Here is a 22,258-nt window from a genome sequence, read left to right as displayed (position 1 = left end):
CCCCAACAGGTCATGTTTTCAGGATATCCTATAATAACAACACCCATGGCAATGTCTGAGGCAGCAGCGATAATTACATCACCTGTGCAATACTGAGGAAATCCTGAAAACACGACCTGCTGGGGGTCCCCGAGTTGAGAAACAGTGACTTAGAGAAGATTTGTTATCGGTGCCTCTAGTAGAAAACTCAGCCTGTAATACTGAACCGTGCACGACCCTATACAGCCCACAGTATGGTTCTGTATTGTGCATCATGGACCGCCGTATGAATGGCGCCTTATCTTGGTAGTGATCGCTTGAAATGATTAGTAGTCAACATTTGGATCTGCCAGAAATCAGTAGTTTAAAAAAACAAGATTTTTGTACTTGCCGTAAAATCTCTTTCTCGTCACATGCATTGGAGGACACAGCTGAAGACCGTGGGTCTAGCTGCTGCCACTAGGAGGCAGACACTAAGCAGAAAAGCGTTAGTTCCCCTACTACCCTGTTTCCCTGAAAATAAGACATAGCATGATTTTCCAGAATTTTTGAGGATGCAAAATGATTTTTCAGAGTTTTTGAGGATGCTTGAAATATAAGCCCTACTCCTAAATTAAGCCCTGCTAACAGTAAATTAAAAAAGTCAATTTAAATGGTGTCCAGGCAGCACACAATGTAAGGGGGGCCAGCTTTAGACTGTGTCGTATTGTGCCAGTGGGAGTTGGAAAAGTATGGATAGTGCGGTTACATGACCTCTCGGGGAATTAAGGCTCGGGCTCCTTCCTCTTTTAGGAAGGACAAGAGGTGGGATAAAGAAAAACTCATAGGAGGGAGGTTGAGTTGTTCCCACCAGAAATGGTTTTTTTCCAAACTTGAGGATAACCCGAGAAGAGGAGGGTTTCCCAGCTTTCATCATTGTTTGATTGACACGTTCCACAAATCCATGATCTTTGAAGACTGCGGCTTCAACCGTCACGCTGCTAAACAATGCGTAGACCAACTCAGGTGGAACAAAGGTTCCTGTAAGACAAGATCCTCTTGAAGAGGAAGGTGCTGCCGAGTCTCTACAAGGAAGTCTAGTAGATCGACGTACCGCACGTGGCGGGGCCAATCTGGGCCTATGAGAATCACCGAAAGGCCTTCCATCTTGATCTTCTTGAGAAGTCATGGGATTGGTGGGCAGAGAGAAAAGACGTACGGGAATCTGAAGGTTGTCCATGGAATTACTCGTGTGTGTACTATTACTGCTTGAGCTTGTGGGTCTTGAGACCTGGATGCAAAGATTGGCACTTGGCAATGAACCTGGACGCCATGAGATCAACGTCCCGTTGACCTCACCTTCAACAAAGGGCTTGAAAGGCTTCAAAATGTAGCTCCCAATCTTCCAGGTCGACTGTCTCTCTGCTGAGGAAGTTGGCTATCCAATTGTCCACACCCGGTATGGCTGCTTCTGCCATAACCTTTGTGCTGCGGTTCCCACCTCTATGATTTATGTACGTGATGGCCATTGCATTGTCAGTTTGGACCCGAATTGGGATATCTGTCAGCCGGGGTGTGAAGTGATAAAGCAAAAGGAAAATGGCCGGAAGTTCAACATATTTATCGGTGGTGTGGACTCCTGTCTGGACAAATGCCTTGTGCCGCAAAATTTCGCCGATCTATGGCTGGTGAAAACGACCACTTTTTTTACTCAGTCGTCTGGAAAGGGATACATGAGATCTAGATTCTTAAGATTAGTGAAGCATTTGCCGGGGAGGTTCCATTACCTGGTTAGGACATTGTCGAAATCTGCATGAGGAAGGAATACCTTTTAAGTACGCTTTTGGCGTCTGAATAAAAAAGTCACCGCTGGAACATTGGAAGTCTGATCTGTAATCTGAAGGGTTTCCCTTACGGCGACCATCAGGCTATCCACCTTAGTGGAGAGTTTAGAAGCATGTTCTTCATTCAGCTCTGAACCAAAAGGGGGCTCGGAGTTCGCCCGCTGACCAACTATTGTCCCTGGAGGAAGGTTGCGAGCGCTTTTCATGGAGGGCTGGACAGGATGATGATGCTGGGGATCTAGATGATTGCCTAAGGTGGGAAGGTCTAGTTCTCTTCTGTGATCTATTACGGGAAGAGCCCTGCGTGAAAGAGTCGTCTCCGTCAGATACATTTAGAAATGGTTGACTGATCGAACGGTCCAGCCTTTCCAGAATTTTGGTAGACTCCCTGGTAAGGCCTGAGACCACCTGTGACAGGGAGCGTGCCCATTCTGGTTCAGCTGTTTGTAGGGGCTGGGCAAGTGTGGTGCCAGGAGTTGGTTGTGCGGCCTCTTGCCGTGATGGAATAAGTTTAGAATAAAACTGTTAGAATTGGCCGCATGCAAATTTAGCACTGCAGCGAGAGCATGTGTAGTATGTGGCTCTAACCGGCCCCAGTCTGGAGTCTTCCACTCCGGAGTCAGACATGGCGCTCAAAAGAGCCGTGAGCACTATTTAATAGAATACTACTGCAATAAAGCAAGGGAGTTAGCCGCCTGATCGAGCTTACCTAGTCCGGAGCAGAGCTGGAGAGCGATGAACCCAAGGATCCTTGCTGGGTGGTTTGGAGCTTCTTATGAGAGGAGAAGTCCTGGAATCGCATATGGAAGGTTATTACCGGTCCCAGAAAGCCCACGTGAAGAACTGAAGTTGATGGATCTGGTAGAGAGGATGTGGGGACGGAACTTGTCCAGCAGCAAACCGATAACCAATGGACGCTGAGGAATGAAGGCGCGCTGTGCAGGGATTGGTGATGAGAAGAGGAATCTCTGCTTATATTGTGCATACTGATAAGTCTTCCACCTCCTACCCCGGCATAACCGCACCCTGGGAGTAGCCTGACTATGCCTAAAGCCGGCAGCCAGTCAGAGAAGAAGAAACAGCCGGCAGCAGTACGAGTCGTGGCCGTGAACTAAACACTCGCCAGCCGCACAGAGACCGCCCGCAGCAGCACGCCAAATGCAATGAAAAATATCGGCTGATTCATGTGCCTGCAACCCTGTGGCAATCCTATGGGAAAGCCTTGCAGGAAACAAACACCGGTGGCCCCGTGGCAAAAATCTGCCTTCGAAGGAAGCTGTAGCAGCCCAGAAAAGATCCCCCCTCCCCCCACCAACCGTAGGGGGCTGGAACTAATCTCTTGTGCCCACAGCTAACACAAAGGACCCCCTGAAGAGGCGAACCCACAGCCCTAGAGGCAAGACGCCAGCCCCGGACCCCACCCTGATGCAGGGAATAGTCCTGCAGCTTCTGGCCTGTTTGTTCCACTAGTGAGAGGATGGGAGTTGTAGTGGCTAGGAGGGGACAGGGAGAGAATACTCAACTTAGATACTTACCCCTTACATGGAGAAGGAAAAAGTGGTTTCCGTAGTTCCAGCAGTGTTACCCCCTGGAAGGATGGGGAGTGCCTTTAAGGAGAAAGGGAGTGCTCCGGTTAAAGTCACATCCAAGTTAGCGCTTGGACTATAACTGAGGTTAGGGTAGGCAATAGAATGGTTAATTCCATTCTGTTTGCCCTACTGAATCCAAGAGGTTGTTGAAGACCGGCGAGAACCAGGTCTGCCTCCTACAGACACTAAGCTCCAGCTACATGGATTGGTGCCTGCAGGAGAGGTCTAGTTTAGTTTAGTGTCTGCCTCCTAGTGGCAGTAATTATACCCCTGGCCTTCAGCTGTGTCCCCTAATGATACAAAAGAAAATTGTTCATGTTGTTGGACTCTTTGTTCCTTGTGCAAGGCGCTTACTTTATTCCTATCCAACATCACTAAACATAATGCAGAACCTTGGCTGTAAACTTGGTGATACCAGAGGACAGTAGCTTGTTTCTCTTCTGTCTTACCCAATGAACTTGGAGTCTGTCTGTACATTGATATGTTTTTCGGTCGGTTCCATTAAAGGAGATGTCCCGCGCCGAAACGGGTTTTTTTTTTTTTAAACCCCCCCCCCCCCCGTTCGGCGCGAGACAACCCCGATGCAGGGGTTAAAAAAACCACCCGCACAGCGCTTACCTGAATCCCGGCGGTCCGGCGTCTTCATACTCACCTGCTGAAGATGGTCGCCGGGATCCTCTGTCTTCATGGACCGCAGGGCTTCTGTGCGGTCCATTGCCGATTCCAGCCTCCTGATTGGCTGGAATCGGCACGTGACGGGGCGGAGCTACACGGAGCTACACGGAGCCCCATAGAGAAGAGGAGAAGACCCGGACTGCGCAAGCGCGGCTAATTTGGCCATCGGAGGGCGAAAATTAGTCGGCACCATGGAGACGAGGACGCCAGCAACGGAGCAGGTAAGTATAAAACTTTTTATAACTTCTGTATGGCTCATAATTAATGCACAATGTACATTACAAAGTGCATTATTATGGCCATGCAGAAGTGTATAGACCCACTTGCTGCCGCGGGACAACCCCTTTAAGTATGTTGTGTGTTTTTTAGTTCTGGCCGCGGATCAGCGAGGAGATCTCTGAACTGCGTGAATTCTACGACCCGGACACCGTGCAGCTGATGAACTGGATCAAGTAAGAGTCGGCCATGATTGTTCTATGTAATCCAGTGTGATCGCACAGCGCCGCATGTATGTTGTTACCAAGCAGTGGCGTCCGCAGAGCTGCTTTAGGTGACCGCTGCTGATGGCGCATGAAGGGTTGTAGGAGGTCAACCTCATAATCTGTATTTTCAGAAGACTCTGTGACTGCTGACATGATGGGACTTCATCCTGGCTGATGTCGGCACAGCGACTGCCAATCCATAGCCGTGTCTGGTTGCTAGCGTCTCTGACAACCAGAATGCTTTCCGTAGGTTTGTCAGACAGCATATCCCTTAGTGACCGGTCTATCTCAGATTACTCTTCAACTTGGAGTTATCTTAGAAAAGGAGACTTGGCAGGACTTAAAGCGACCCTCCGGCTCTGGACCAACAAAGATGGCTTCTCTGACTACCTTGGAAAAGTGTTAATGACTATTGTATCATTAGTCTAAGACGCTACATGCTGCTCTGATTGGCTGTTGTTGCTCACCCAATCACAGACTAGCCGGCGCAGCATGTAGTGTCTTAGGCTAATGATCCACTAGTGATGCACAGTATACAGCGGGTTGTCAGAGAAGCAGTCCGGCCATCTTTTTGGACCAGAGGGTCACTTTCAAAAGGTTGCCCCCACTTCATAAAATGATGGCATATAGCTAGGATACACTGTGACTTTATGATTGGTTGAGGTCCGATCTCTGGGACCGTCACCAACCCTGAGAACAGAGGGGCCCGTCATTATGAGAATCAATGGGGGTCCCGAGGTCAGACCATCACCAATCATAGAGTGATAGCATATCCTAGCTATATGCCTCCGGTCGTGGCAGTTGCGGCTGGGTGTCAGCTGTCAGACCACTCTCTGAAACCCAACATTCAGTGTACACAAGGCGTTCAGCTTTATTTACATAAAACCTCCAAATCCCCTTTAAGGGTACGTTCATACATGGGGTATTTAGATGTGGATTTGCATTTTCATGCGGATCCACAACTAAATCCAGTTTTTGACACAGATCCGCAGCAGATTTCATTCTTCCAATTGAATGGGTGACGTTTGCTGCGGATCCGCATCATAAGCCGATAATCAGATTTTGACACATTTTTTGGTGCGGATTTTCCATTGGGGAAATCCACCCCGATCCTACAATGTGTGAACGTACCCTGAATAAGATTTACAGCCCCCTCTTCGAGGTTCAGTCTGCTTGTGGCAAGTAGCCAATTCACTGTGTACCGACTTCCTGCTGAGCCTATACACCGCAATCTATGCAAGCAGTGCTGAAGTGTAAAGCATCAGACAAAGCAGTGGGCTGTGATGGTGGTAGGTATATTTCAGACTCCTATAGACTGTGCAGGTATGTTGGGGTCTCTGATCATAGGGCGGAGTTAAACACCTAGCCAGCCATAAAGAAACTGGCAGGCATGTATGATCTACACAGCCCATCTATAACGTGCGAGGCCATAGGTTTCTGTAGCTTTCCTTGTGCCGCTGACTGCCGCACATAAGTCATGTTATTAGCAGCTCATTATCTTTAGCCTCCTGCCTCTTCCGCCGCTGTCACGATGGAGCTCGGCGGCGCGGTCCCCAGTTTGTCATCTCTCTCCCTGATTAAGTAATGATATCACATCTGCTTTATGCTAATCTTTCGGCCCCTCGCCAGAGGATGCAGAGTCCTTGAAAGTGGAAAAAAAAAGCCGTTCTCGGCGATTTCTGAAATAACTATTGATATTTTTTTTATGATAAACTGTTCTGGTGACAAGATGTTTAAAACCATCATCTTATTTAACGCCGGCTAATACTTTATGCCTTTTTGTCTCCGGAGAGCAGTTTATGTTCGAGCAGATATAACTCAATACTTAGACTATATCATCGGCATCCTGAAGGAGGAGGAAAAGAGCTGAGACGGCAAATATCTGCTGCAGAAGAAAGTTACCGATTCGTCTTTCAGGATGTCGCCGCCCCGTTAAAATGGCGTACACTTGGATTAGCGCCAACGGCAGTTACTGCTCGCAGTAGAAATCTGTGACCTACGGGTTTCATAAACCAGCGGTAGTGATTTATACGCGCTCCGGGGTAGTAGTCACATTGTCTAATGAGCTCAGAGGGGCGGTCTACATTAAAGGACCCCTTTTATATAGAGGACGGGTCCTCTGTGTGAGTGAAGAGTTAAATGGACCTTCCAGGTGAGTCCGTGGGGCACGGGAGCCGTCATTTGTATACATCGTATACATTATTTTAGGTTGCAGCATTTTGCTGATCCTTCAGTTCGGCGAGGCGATGGTTAATAGGGGGCATTTCCTAGTATCAATGTGCCTTTAAAAGAGTTTTCCTTGAGAAAAACTATTGCAGACCTGTCCTTTAGGTAGGTCACCAATAGGCGATGGGCAGGGGCCTGTCACATCTGCTGATGACATGCTGCTATGGACAGCCAGAACTGTTAAGATGCCGTCTATAAGGTAGTGGCCCGGTTTGGTATTGCAGCTCTCTGCGCTCCAGACGGCACTTTCATAGTTCCGGCCATCCATAGCAGCATGTGATCAGCTGGGGCCCTAAGTGACGGACCCATACCAATCTGCCACCGGTGACCTACCCTGAGGATAAGTCTGTACAGTCGTCTTCAGTCCTCTTTTCCTAAAGTGGTTGTCTGGGACTGTTGACCTAATCTGAGGATAGGTCATCGATAGTAACCAACAATTGATTGGCTGAGGTCCACCGCTAGTGATCTCGGCCGGGACCGTTGTCAGTACAGACAATGCTATTAACGTTACGGCTGCCCAATTTGCTACTATATGCACAGCACCCGTTGACTTCAGTGGCAGCTGTGCCTGCAGTACCAGACCAGTATACTGCAATACGGGCAGCGCTATCTGCTTCCAGCGCTGTCAACACTGATGGTGGATTTGGCCATCAGCCGATCAACAGGGGTCCCAAGTGGTGGACCTCTGCCAATCAACTGTTGATGACCTATCCTGAGGATAAGTCATGGATGGTAAAAGTACTGGAGGACCCCTTTATTTATTCTTGTTTGCTGGTTATATTAAGTTACTTAAAGGGGGACTCCCACTGCGCCAGCCATGTTATATAATGGTACTGTAAAACATAATTATGTATGTATGTATGTATGTATACTGAAATGCCTTTAACATCAGCGGATGAATTGATTTTAAATTATTTCTATTGTGTAGGTCAAATACTCCCAACCATGCAGTGTTTGCTGGAAGCATGCAGCTACTGGCGGGGGTGAAGCTCTGTACTGGGAGAATACTGACCAACCACCCCCATTATGAAGACAAGGTCCTCAGGGACAGGACAAAGCAGGTAGGGGAATAAGTATCTTCATTGGGGGCAGTATTATAGTAGTTATATTCTTGTACATAGGGGGCAGTATTATAGTAGTTATATTCTTGTACATAGGGGGCAGTATTATAGTAGTTATATTCTTGTACATAGGGGGCAGTATTATAGTAGTTATATTCTCGTACATCGGGGGCAGTATTATAGTAGTTATATTCTTTTACATAGGGGACAGTATTATAGTAGTTATGTTCTTGTACATAGGGGGCAGTATTATAGTAGTTATATTCTTGTACATAGGGGGCAGTATTATAGTAGTTATATTCTTGTACATAGGAGGCAGTATTATAGTAGTTATATTCTTGTACATCGGAGCAGTATTATAGTAGTTATATTTTGTACATAGGAGGCAGTATTATAGTAGTTATATTCTTGTACATAGGGGGCAGTATTATAGTAGTTATATTCTTGTACATAGGGAGCAGTATTATAGTAGTTATATTCTTGTACATAGGGGGCAGTATTATAGTAGTTATATTCTTGTACATAGGGGGCAGTATTATAGTAGTTATATTCTTTTACATAGGGGGCAGTATTATAGTAGTTATATTCTTGTACATAGGGGGCAGTATTATAGTAGTTATATTCTTGTACATAGGGGGCAGTATTATAGTAGTTATATTCTTGTACATAGGGGCAGTATTGTAGTAGTTATATTCTTGTACATAGGGGGCAGTATTATAGTAGTTATATTCTTGTACATAGGGGGCAGTATTATAGTAGTTATATTCTTGTACATAGGGGGCAGTATTATAGTAGTTATATTCTTGTACATAGGGGGCAGTATTATAGTAGTTATATTCTTGTACATAGGGGGCAGTATTATAGTAGTTATATTCTTGTACATAGGAGGCAGTATTATAGTAGTTATATTCTTGTACATAGGGGGCAGTATTATAGTAGTTATATTCTTGTATATAGGGGGCAGTATTATAGTAGTTATATTCTTGTACATAGGGGGCAGTATTATAGTAGTTATATACTTGTACATAGGAGCAGTATTATAGTAGTTATATTCTTGTACATAGGGGGCAGTATTATAGTAGTTATATTCTTGTACATAGGGAGCAGTATTATAGTAGTTATATTCTTGTACATAGGGGGCAGTATTATAGTAGTTATATTCTTGTACATAGGGGGCAGTATTATAGTAGTTATATTCTTGTACATAGGGAGCAGTATTATAGTAGTTATATTCTTGTACATAGGGGGCAGTATTATAGTAGTTATATTCTTGTACATAGGAGGCAGTATTATAGTAGTTATATTCTCGTACATAGGGGGCAGTATTATAGTAGTTATATTCTTGTACATAGGGGGCAGTATTATAGTAGTTATATTCTTGTATATAGGGGGCAGTATTATAGTAGTTATATTCTTGTACATAGGAGGCAGTATTATAGTAGTTATATTCTCGTACATAGGGGGCAGTATTATAGTAGTTATATTCTTGTACATAGGGGGCAGTATTATAGTAGTTATATTCTTGTATATAGGGGGCAGTATTATAGTAGTTATATTCTTGTACATAGGGGGCAGTATTATAGTAGTTATATACTTGTACATAGGAGCAGTATTATAGTAGTTATATTCTTGTACATAGGGGGCAGTATTATAGTAGTTATATTCTTGTACATAGAGAGCAGTATTATAGTAGTTATATTCTTGTACATAGGGGGCAGTATTATAGTAGTTATATTCTTGTACATAGAGAGCAGTATTATAGTAGTTTTATTCTTGTACATCTATGCTCATTTTGTTAACAGCCACTGTGCTGTTCAGATCAACTATCAGCCACTGCTCTTTGTGGCTTAAAAACTGTGCTGTTAGGATAGAATCCATCCTGATGACGCTGCCAGAAGTTCTCTGACAGCAGAAACGCGTAGATGGATAGAATTTCTGACTAAAGTGATAGACATCTATACCTGGCTTTTATGCCAGAGCTATCATTTAGGCACATAACTACCGGGACCAACAATCTTAGTGTCCCTTAACAGCAATTTAATATAAAGAGTGACTACCTAGGTGATTGATATCAATAGTTTGGCCTTGCACCAAATCAACCACCTAGGACTTATACTGTTGGACACAGAAACCTAAGTGTCCTTTACAGCTATCTAAGAGAAGCTATTTATACTCATAGCCTATTGATCTGCAGCATTAGTCCAGACGAATATTTTTGATCTATATCTTCATCCGAGATCACTATGTATCCGTCTTTGGACTTTTTAGAAGTTCTCTAATTATTTTATATCGATTCACACTGTGGTAGTTGATGAAAATCCTGCAATAGGTTATTCCCCAATGTGTGGGGCATACCTTGCATGACTTACTTTATCCACTATCCTTAAGTTAAACACAACACTTGTACTTGGGATGTACATCTACCCCTTGACGATTGTGGACATATATAAGCAATCTGCGTATGACTCCGATATACTTCTGAGCTTGGTGATATACTCACCGTGCTCAAGTCCGAGATAAGATTCCAGCACTCTATTATATATCTAGAGAAATACGTAGCCCTGTGTATGGCGGGAATACAGGGTTCTGGTTAATAATCTCCTCTGTGACTAGAACATCATAGATATACGTTACTATTCCCTTTCTCTCTATGTGAGAATACATAAGAACCTCCGATAGGGGAATATACTGACATCCTCTACTTTATAGAGGGGGGAGAACGAGTAATAGAAAATAACAACTAATTCTAACTACTCAGTACCTTACGGATATTGCAAGAGGGTATAAAGATTTTTCCCCTCAAGGAATCATCTTGGCCTATGAAAATTGATAAAATCAAAGAGACTTCTTCTTTATTACTATTCGAGCATAGTTTTATCTCATCACCTTATATCGCACTATATTGTTTTTCTTTTGCTTTTTTATCTTAATTAATAAAAGTTATATTTTATTCTATTTTTCTGTGGTTCCCTACAGTGAAATACACTTGATTAACGGGAACTTAACTGCCTCGGTGATATTATTCTTGTACACAGGGGACAGTATTATAGTAGTTATATTCTTGTACGTAGGGGCAGTATTATAGTAGTTATATTCTTGTACATAGGGGGCAGTATTATAGTAGTTATATTCTTGTACATAGGGGACAGTATTATAGTAGTTATATTCTTGTACATAGGGGGCAGTATTATAGTAGTTATATTCTTGTACATAGAGAGCAGTATTATAGTAGTTTTATTCTTGTACATAGGGGGCAGTATTATAGTAGTTATATTCTTGTACATAGAGAGCAGTATTATAGTAGTTATATTCTTGTACATAGAGGGCAGTATTATAGTAGTTATATTCTTGTACATAGGGGGCAGTATTATAGTAGTTATATTCTTGTACATAGGAGGCAGTATTATATTTGTTATATTCTTGTACATAGGGGACAGTATTATAGTAGTTATGTTCTTGTACATAGGGGGCAGTATTATAGTAGTTATATTCTTGTACATAGGGGGCAGTATTATAGTAGTTATATTCTTGTACATAGGAGGCAGTATTATAGTAGTTATATTCTTGTACATCGGAGCAGTATTATAGTAGTTATATTCTTGTACATAGGGGGCAGTATTATAGTAGTTATATTCTTGTACATAGAGGGCAGTATTATAGTAGTTATATTCTTGTACATAGGGGGCAGTATTATAGTAGTTATATTCTTGTACATAGGGGGCAGTATTATAGTAGTTATATTCTTGTACATAGGGGGCAGTATTATAGTAGTTATATTCTTGTACATAGGGGCAGTATTGTAGTAGTTATATTCTTGTACATAGGGGGCAGTATTATAGTAGTTATATTCTTGTACATAGGGGGCAGTATTATAGTAGTTATATTCTTGTACATAGGGGGCAGTATTATAGTAGTTATATTCTTGTACATAGGGGGCAGTATTATAGTAGTTATATTCTTGTACATAGGGGCAGTATTGTAGTAGTTATATTCTTGTACATAGGGGGCAGTATTATAGTAGTTATATTCTTGTACATAGGGGGCAGTATTATAGTAGTTCTATTCTTGTACATAGGGGGCAGTATTATAGTAGTTATATTCTTGTACATAGGGGGCAGTATTATAGTAGTTAGATTCTTGTACATAGAGAGCAGTATTATAGTAGTTATATTCTTGTACATAGGGGGCAGTATTATAGTAGTTATATTCTTGTACATATGGGCAGTATTATAGTAGTTATATTCTTGTACATAGAGGACAGTATTATAGTAGTTATATTCTTTTACATAGAGAGCAGTATTATAGTAGTTTTATTCTTGTACATAGGGGGCAGTATTATAGTAGTTATATTCTTGTACATAGAGAGCAGTATTATAGTAGTTATATTCTTGTACATAGGGGGCAGTATTATAGTAGTTATATTCTTGTACATAGGGGGCAGTATTATAGTAGTTATGTTTTTGTACATAGGAGGCAGTATTATATTTGTTATATTCTTGTACATAGGGGGCAGTATTATAGTAGTTATATTCTTGTACATAGGTGGCAGTATTATAGTAGTTATATTCTTGTACATAGGGAGCAGTATTATAGTAGTTATATTCTTGTACATAGAGAGCAGTATTATAGTAGTTATATTCTTGTACATAGGGGGCAGTATTATAGTAGTTATATTCTTGTACATAGGGGGCAGTATTATAGTAGTTATATTCTTGTACATAGGGGGCAGTATTATAGTGGTTATATTCTTGTACATAGGAGCAGTATTATAGTAGTTATATTCTTGTACATGGGGGGCAGTATTATAGTAGTTATATTCTTGTACATAGGAGCTGTATTATAGTAGTTATATTCTTGTACATAGGAGGCAGTATTATGTTAGTTATATTCTTGTACATAGGGGGCAGTATTATCGTAGTTATATTCTTGTACATAGGAGCAGTATTATAGTAGTTATATTCTTGTACATAGGGGGCAGTATTACAGTAGTTATATTCTTGTACATAGGGGCAGTATTACAGTAGTTATATTCTTGTACATAGGAGGCAGTATTATAGCAGTTCTATTCTTGTACATAGGGGGCAGTATTATAGTAGTTATATTCTTGTACATAGGAGGGCAGTATTATAGTAGTTATATTCTTGTACATAGGGGGCAGTATTATAGTAGTTATATTCTTGTACATGGGGGGCAGTATTATAGTAGTTATATTCTTGTACATAGTAGGCAGTATTACAGTAGTTATATTCTTGTACATAGGGGGCAGTATTATAGTAGTTATATACTTGTACATATGAGACAGTATTATAGTAGTTATATTCTTGTACATAGGGGCGGTATTATAGTAGTTATATTCTTGTACATAGGAGGCAGTATTATAGTAGTTATATTCTTGTACACAGGAAGCAGTATTATAGTAGTTATATTCTTGTATATAGGGGCAGTATTATAGTAGTTATATTCTTGTACATAGAGGGCAGTATTATAGTAGTTATATTCTTGTACATAGAGGGCAGTATTATAGTAGTTATATTCTTGTACATAGGGGGCAGTATTATAGTAGTTATATTTTTGTACATAGGGGACATTAATCAGTGTATAATACTTTAAAGCTGGTAATATACTTATTTTTGTTCTCTTTCGATGATGATTGTGTCATGTTACAGGTATACCAGGTGTATGCAAAGAGGTCGCCAGAAGACGTTCACAGTATTTTGAGGTCACTTGGGACAGATTATGTGATTCTAGAGGACAGTATCTGCTATGAACGGAGACATGGCCGAGGATGCCGCCTGCGAGATCTGCTGGATATTAATAACGGACACGTAAGACAAATGTTACAATGTGTTGAGTGGACTTCTTGCTCTTCCTTCTTCCTTCTGACAACGCATTCTCCTACCAGAGATGATTATATATACTACTGACTACTTCCCAGCATTGGTTGTCATTTGTAAAAACAGAGCAATGACCTGTGGCCGATATACTGTGATATTGGATTAGCAGTGAAGATTATTGTTGTTAGGGCCCTTTCACATGGCCGGTAAATCCTTCAGATTATCGCACCCAGAATCCGAATGATTGTCCAATTCTGATGTGTTCCATGACTGATCGACGATTGAGAATTTGTACGTTCTCATTCGTTGTTCAGTTTCTACATGCAAAAAACTCAACAATGGATCATTCCATGTAAACAGGCAGTTCACGTATGAATGACTGCCTGTTTATTGTGGATGGAGGTGGGCGGGCCAGAACAATGCTCCGCCTCCATTCACTAACAAGGATCATTCCTGTGAAAAAGTGCAGGAAAGATCATCGTTGGGACGACCTGTTCGTCATCTGCGCCCGACAGGTCGTCCTGTGTAAAGGGCCCTAACTGTTTCTTTTGTGTTCGGCCGGCATTAATGCCCTTCATTGCAGTAGACATAGTAGCACCCCTAGGTGCGGCGTGGATTCAGTACAGCGGTCACAAATGTTCACTACGGAACTCGAGCCGCAGATCCAAGTTATTCTTGAGTAGCTCTTGATGTGACCTTGGGAATTTAGCTGACGTGTGTCAGTCAATTTGAAGACTTCACTGCAAGGACTTGGCCGACGGCCACAACCACGGATAATGTTACAGGACGGTTTTTTGCAGCAATGCATTTATTCTTTGCTGACAGTAACCCTTCGCTTGCTGCAGGGATGCTTTTCAATTATGTTTATCATGTTTGTCCCAAAGACCCCTAACACACACAGTAAATATGTCCGCAGCGCTGTGTTAGTCAGATGGAAGCCACAAGGGTGGCAGGAAAACTTCAGTATAATGCAAGGAAAAAACAAAACGCCATGATTAATTTTTTTTTTTTTTTTTGAAATGGTAGCCTGATGTGGCTGTATGAAATCAGAGCCGCTCTGACGGTGCAGGCGCAAAGAAAATATCTATGTTTAAGGTTAAAGTGTAGTCCGAGTTCTCAGTCCAGGGTAAAACCAGTTCCTCAAGCAGTAACACAACAAATCTGCTTCCACGCTCCTGTTCGCGCTCTCGCTGTGTTCCCCGCGGTGCTCGGTACTCCGCTCCTTGTTTGTTTACAGCCTGCAGTCCCGCCCCGTTTAAGGGACGTCACAGGCGCTGCAGCCAATAGCAGAGCTTGGGCCTTAGGTGGGCAGAGCTCTAGGTCTACACTGGACCTCAAACTCAGACAACCATTTTAATTATTCTTTATTGGAGAACAACAACAATGCGTTTAAGATTTGAACGAGATTTCTGATCCATCCAAGCATCCACCTCCAGAGTGTCTCCGTCTCCACCAGACTCTGTGGATTTGCCTGAATGACCATCCCAGCAGGACTGGAACCAGCAGCAGCCTGACTTGCCTCTCTCTAAACATGTCAGCTGACCTTTAATAAGGTGGATAGAACAATACCTCTGCTGCGCCACCTATTGGTTGGCAGCATTCCTGCAAATCAATGTTAGACCCTTTAAGCAAGTCTTTATAACAGTGATTGGGAATTGAAAACCAAAAGCCAGACAACCATACACAGACAGCTGTTTCGGGGTTTTTGTCCCTCATAGGTGTGGAGCTAGTGAGAGGCCTATGACGTGAGTCGGGAGTGATTAGGCCTTCCAAAAGGTGGCGCTGCAGAGGTATCCTTATTTACATATTTCCCAGAGGAGCATGGATGGCCTTATAAGTCTTCTCATTCACCTTCTAGGTGCTCTCCCTAAGGAGAAATGATACCCTTCCCCACCTGGTGACAGTTAGGTATACATAACTCCCACAGGCGAGTGCAGACATTGTGATGCTCGCTATCGCTGTATGGAATGATCCGGCACATGACACACTCTGTTTCTTGCAGGGTACCACTGTATGGCATCAGTTAGATGCATAAAAGTAATGAGCTTTTCATGACATATCTGTTAAATGGATGCCATAATATCCTATTAGTTTGGTGGATTTCTAACGGTGGCATCAGTTTATCAGATGCGTCATGAAGAGTGGATCCAGTAAACAGATGCCATTATAACCACCGGATCCTTCTACTAGGCAATCGGCACAGCCTCCATTTACAGGAGTTTTCCAGGCATAAATACTACTGATGACCTATCCTCAATAGTTGATCGGCCGAGGTCTGTTGCTTAGCACCTCCACCGATCAGATGTGCGGGCGAATGCTGTCAGCGACGCAATAACAGAGGTCGGAGCGGAAGTCTCTGCTTGTCACTGCAGAAGTGGCTCCCATTGATTTCAATAGTTGGCGGACCCCGGCCCATCAACTATTGGCGGACCCCGGCCCATCAACTATTGGCGTACCCCGGCCCATCAACTATTGGCGGACCCCGGCCCATCAACTATTGGCGGACCCCGGCCCATCAACTATTGGCGGACCCCGGCCCATCAACTATTGGCGGACCCCGGCCCATCAACTATTGGCGGACCCCGGCCCATCAACTATTGACGACCTATCCTGAGGATAGGCCATTAATAGTATTTAACTGGAAAATGCCTTTAACCCAGTTATTGTAAGCCATTCCTAAAAGGTTAGTGGAGGCCAAAAAACAAAATAATATCCTAAGACTCACAGAAAGGAGGCTGAAACCTTTAGCAAGAAGGAGGAGGAGTGCTCCATGTGATGGACACCTCAATACGATCAACGGTCTAATGCTGAAAACAGCAGATGCCGCCTCCGTCTGCAGTCACAAGTGCAGGAAAGAAGGGGAGGAAACAGCGGCGCTGAAGATGGGGAGTCCAGGAATGGATGCAACAAGGCCGGGTACAAAACTGCTGCACCAAGTACAGCAAGTAACGCCACCCGGTCACATGATCACTCACGTAACCAAACAACAAACCATAAAGGTAAACCAGCCTATACAGTAACATACATCAGTTGGTGCAATAAAGGCAATCGGAAACAAACAAAAGCAAATAGACAAAGAATTAACCATCTGCATGCAAGTTCTAAAGGGCTTTTTTATCAAAGTTGCATCCATTCTGGACTCCCTGCCTGCAGCAGCGCCTGTCATTAAGAATGGAGTTGGGGGGGGGGGGGGGGGGCTGTCCTCACTGGCACACTCAAGTACGCTTCACATATGCGAGAAATGTACATGCAAAAAAGTGTAAAAATGCGCATTTTAAGCAAACCTTTCCGTTTTTAGAATCCTATTTGTGATGGACGGTTTTCACCAAAGACATTTTTTTGTCCTAATAAAGTTTTGCAATTTAACATTTTTTTCCCCATAATCACAAAAACTTTACATAAGGAAACTTACAGCCGTGCGTCACAATGTGTATTTCATGGGCTGCAATATTAAAAACAAACAAAAGTAAACGTTTCTACACGTTTTTATTTTTTGGGATAGAAAAGCACAATAGGCTTTATTTTTGAATCCCACAAAATAACACTGCACAAACGTGCCAGGCCAAACGTAGCCAATCCTATGCATAGTTTGACTACCTTTAAAGGGGTTGTCCAGTTTCAAATTGTTGATGGGCCTATCCATAGGCCATCAATAGTAGATTTGTGGGGCTCTGTGACACAGGACCCCTGCAGATCAGCTGTTCACTGGGCTTCTGTGCTCAATAACTGAGCTGATTTTCTACATGAAGCGAACAGCTCCATTTTCACTGCAGTGGTCAAGCTTGGTATTATAAGCAAAGTTCCTATTCCCTTCAATGGCAACTTGGCCTGCAATACTAAACATGACCTCTGCAGTAGGAACAGAACTGTCTGCTTCCTCCAAACATCAGCTCAGTGCACAGAGCACTCCACCCCAGAAAATAGGTGGCCTAGGCCAATAGTTTGCAACTGGACAACCCCTTTAAATCATTATAGCCTATAGATCAGTGAAACGCTATGTTTTCATCCGTTTTTTTGGACAAATAGTGTGCGTTTCACGGATGAACATACGCCAGTGTGGATTTCCCTACGGCAGAGCTCTGAAGGCCATATAGCTCTTCCTCCATATAGATAAACTCTATATTTGGGTCCAGACGAATCTTGGATGGTAATTTACTTCCTTTGTGTTTGGCTGTATAATCGGCACGTCTTGATTATGTCCAAACACTGATCGCACCTCCCAGTCGCAGCTGATAATTTGCCGCTTGCTTCAATTTTAGCAAGTCTGGACAAGATTATGTGAGCAAAAGAGCCCAGACTGCAGACTGATACATTGTAGCAAACTGGACAGGAGGGATTTATGCTGCTGCTGTGTTTATCTCACAGCGGATTGTCTAGACTGCATACAATTGTACCAAACCCTCCGCTGTGAGAAGTATGATGTTAGGAGGGATACATTCAGCTTCTGCATATAAAGAAGAATGTTCCTATTTGCTGACAGCAATCAGAGTTCTTGTAATCGGCGACACATTCAAACACAAAGTAATTTTCGTTTTCCGTATTCTGCCGCAGATCATGGACGGTTCCGGATACAACGAGCCGGATCTGACGTTTTCACCTTGGCCGCGCTTCTGCGACGAAGTCAAGAAAGATTCGCCTTCCTACACAAAATTTTTCACCAGGGTCTTCAAGAACAAAACTTTCCACGTTTACAGATTATCACGGAAAGCGGTGGTGAAGTAGCGGGCGGACGGCGCTCCTGCGTGTGACGAGTCGCCTCGGCCGGCCGGGTCTAGTCTGTTTTATTGCGTTTTTAATAGCATAGTGTTTGAACTCCAAGTGAGGTGAATCATGAATCATGGCAGCTTGTGAGACCAAGTCTTGGTGGCACTGCCCCCGTTCCCTCCGATTTTGCCATTTTATCCCTTTTTGTTTATTTTTCCACAGGCGGGGTCAACTGTCACAAACTACTACTCCCATCTTCTCACAACTCAGGAGGGTGCAGCCATTCATAGTATTACGTGCCAAATCTGTGTTGGTGTTGTGGCCAACGAGGGACCAGGGTTTCACAAGCGACGTCCCTCCGACCACCGGACCTTTTGCGAGAGCGGAGGGTGTTGTTGTTTTTTTTTTTAAGTAAAATATGGAACGTTTTATATTTTTTGGACATTTTGGCTTTTTAAGAGGTTTTGTGTTCATTTTGCAGTGTGATGTTCCTCCCATGCTATCAAGGATTCTCGGTTTTATAACAGTCTAATCAGAAACTAATTGCAATCAAGAGTGGCCACAAGCAGATTCCTTCCGATTCTTCTTGGAGCGAAGACGTCCCTCAAGAAATGTTGTAGCCAGTGATGTTTTGTATGTCGATATCGGCTTATTAAATGGTTGGACAGAAGTGGTGCTACATCCAGTGGAAACAGAGCGTTCCTCTACTTCTCAGGGCCTTCATCTCCTTCATGGGCCAGTATTATAGTAGTTAAAGGGGTTGTGCCAAGTTTTAAAGTTAGACCCCCACTAGGTTACACCCTATCCTTTGGATTGGGGATGACTGTTAAGACCCCCACTGAGCCCGAGAATGGAAGTCTCGGAGGAACCCGCATGAATGGAGCAGAGGTCACACGTGCGTTCCACCTTTTCATCCATTTCAATGGAAGTTGCTGAGTTCAAGCGCTCTGATGTTGCCCTATCAGGGGTCAGCATAAAGTAGTGGGAGAGACCCCGATACCAGCACTGTGTCACCTATCAGCACGGTGTCGTTTTCATAAAATCACAATTAATCAGGTGCAGCACAAAAAGATCAGCTCTCTTTATTAAACAGTAACTGTTAAAATCGTTGTATAAGTGTTAATTCATGGCCACGGATTGTGCACGGTGTATAGGAGCCCACTCAGGGTCACCCCAAAACCATTTTATATGTAGAATAAAATCACAGACACTGGAGCTTCTGACATTGCATTACTTATCCTGTATTATACTCCAGAGCTGCATTCACTATTCTGCTGGTGGAGTCACTGTGTACATACATTACTTATCCTGTACTGCTCCTGAGTTACATCCTGTATTATACTCCAGAGCTGCATTCACTATTCTGCTGGTGGAGTCACTGTATACATACATTACTTATCCTGTACTGCTCCTGAGTTACATCCTGTATGATACTCCAGAGCTGCACTCACTATTCTGCTGGTGGAGTCACTGTGTACGTACATTACTTATCCTATACTGCTCCTGAGTTACATCCTGTATCATACTCCAGAGCTGCACTTACTATTCTACTGCTGGAGTCACTGTGTACATACATTACTTATCCTGTACTGACCCTTAGTTCCATCCTGTATTATACTCCAGAGCTGCATTTACTATTCTGCTGGTGGAGTCACTGTATACATACATTACTTATCCTGTACTGCTCCTGAGTTACATCCTGTATGATACTCCAGAGCTGCACTCACTATTCTGCTGGTGGGGTCACTGTATACATACATTACTTATCCTGTACTGATCCTGAGTTACATCCTGTATTATACTCCAGAGCTGCACTCACTATTCTGCTGGAGGAGTCACTGAGTACATACATTACTTATCCTGTACTGCTCCTGAGTTACATCCTGTATTATACTCCAGAGCTGCACTCACTATTCTGCTGGTGGAGTCACTGTGTACATACATTACTTATCCTGTACTGATCCTGAGTTACATCCTGTATTATACTTCAGAGCTGCACTCACTCTTCTGCTAGTTGGAAACCAAAACAAGGCTTGCAACAATATTTTTGACCAGCCCCTTATCTTAGTTCTTAGAATGGTTTGCTAGTGTTGCTTTATTATATAACTGTGCAGAATACAAATCAGTGTTCTGTCTGGTAATTAACAAGCAAGGCTTGGTGAAATATCTTCCAGTAAGATGCAGAATAGTGAATTCAGCTCTACAGGCTGTCACTCTTTAGATTACTTCTGACTGTGAAAGACTTGTTCACGAGCAGAAAGTGTCTGGTCATCCAGAAAGGTTGATGGTCCGGCATCCAGGCGGATCTATGAGCTATATACTCTATATGAGCGAGCTGTCGCCTCTGTCGGTGTCTGCTCGCCGAGTCTCTGCCATGTCTCCGGCGTCATCTGCATCCGTCCTCCTGCTCAGAAGCTGGAAGTAATGACTGTTAAATCACGGTCTGGAAGTAATGAGAATACCTGGATTTATGAAGGCTTTACCCGGGAAGCAGAACAGGCCATCCTCGCTACTGGAGCAGAACCGCATTATACGCCGGCTTCCTGCAGCCGCCTGGATTAAAGGACTTAGACATAAACAATTTTAATATTTATAATCAAATAGCGTGTAGTCGTCGACTACTGCAGTCACAGATAACGCTACAGAACATTCAAGATCACTCTCTAAACTGCTGCACTATATTAAAGGCCAAGCAGCCTTCTCAACAAGGCGAGAGCCGTATGTCACTGCACACCCCCGTGAAGAACGGCGGCATTATCGGCGCGCCACTTCATAAACTTGTCAGCAAGCCTCTACCACTTCTGTAGTGAGACAAATGGGCGGATTTTCTCACCCCGTTCCTCTATTTTTGTACTCGAATCCACAAAATGCAGCACAATTCCGATAATCTGACATCGAACATGCTGGATTATCGGAAATTCTTAACGGTCAAAGAAGTTGAACAAAATATTTGCCTATTTTAACCCCTTAGTTTCAATACCTGCTCGCACCTTAACCCTTTCCAATCCAATTTGTATCCTGGTTTTCCTAGGGGGCTTACTCTTTTTTGGCCGTCATACAACGGCGCTATCTGCTGGCTAAAGCCAGTACTGCATGAGGTGACACGTTGGATAGGCTCCGACAGCAGAGAGGCTAGCAATATACAGTAAGAGAACCCCGACGGACGTCTTCCAGCATCGAAGCTGTACAGCCTTAAATCATAATGTCTTCAGAGGTCAGACAGTGGATTGGAAAGGGTTAATGACCAACTCCTTTTTCAGCATCGCATTCCTACAGCCATAACATTGTCTTTTTTCCATTGACACGGCCGTATGAGGGCTTGTTTTTTGCAGAATAGATAGGGTTTTTTGAAGTCATCATTTTGGGGTACAGATAATGTATTGTATAGTATGTAAGGCCAAAAAAAGACCCAAGTCCATCCAGTCTGACATCAGAATAATCTCCGGATCCCCGACCCAGTGAGACTATGGAACCTTCTGCCTGAGGCTTCATTCACACGAGCGCATAAACAGCGCGTTTTTATGGCCAACCGATATAGGCGACCATCTGAGGCATTGGTTTCCAATTAGAGATGAGCGAGCATTGCCCTTAGCGAGTACCTGCCCGCTCAGGAGCAAAGATTCGGGTGCCGGTGGCGGGCGGGGAGGAACGGAGGGGAGATCTCTCTTCCCCCGCTCTCTCCTGTTGACTGCCGCAACTCACCTGTCACCCGCATCAGCAGCCGAATCTTTAGAGACGAGCGGGGTGATACTCGCTAAGGACAATTTTCGATCGAGCAATTGTCCTTAGCGAGTATCCTCGCTCATCTCTATTTCCAATGCATCCGTGTGCGAATATACAGTGCATAAATATGTTGGACCGTGAGAAATGGAACATATACGCGAC

At 43.4% G+C, this 22,258-nt stretch overlaps 1 protein-coding gene across 1 annotated transcript in view; it reads left to right on the top strand.

Moving 5' to 3' along the window:
* The window catches only part of DPY19L3 (dpy-19 like C-mannosyltransferase 3), a 51,051-nt gene extending 31,573 nt beyond the window's left edge, over positions 1-19,478 (top strand). The window contains exons 16-19 of the mRNA XM_066583926.1: positions 4,436-4,518; positions 7,703-7,835; positions 13,502-13,660; positions 18,221-19,478. Of these exons, the coding sequence (XP_066440023.1) occupies positions 4,436-4,518; positions 7,703-7,835; positions 13,502-13,660; positions 18,221-18,391 (546 nt within the window). The 3' untranslated portion in view covers positions 18,392-19,478. The remainder of the gene's footprint in view (positions 1-4,435; positions 4,519-7,702; positions 7,836-13,501; positions 13,661-18,220) is intronic.
* The last annotated feature ends 2,780 nt before the right edge of the window (positions 19,479-22,258 follow it).

Source organism: Eleutherodactylus coqui, chromosome 11 (assembly GCF_035609145.1).
Source record: "Eleutherodactylus coqui strain aEleCoq1 chromosome 11, aEleCoq1.hap1, whole genome shotgun sequence".
Lineage (NCBI taxonomy): Eukaryota > Metazoa > Chordata > Amphibia > Anura > Eleutherodactylidae > Eleutherodactylus > Eleutherodactylus coqui.
Note: the sequence above shows the minus strand (reverse complement) of the source record. Positions and strands in the feature narration are given on the sequence as shown.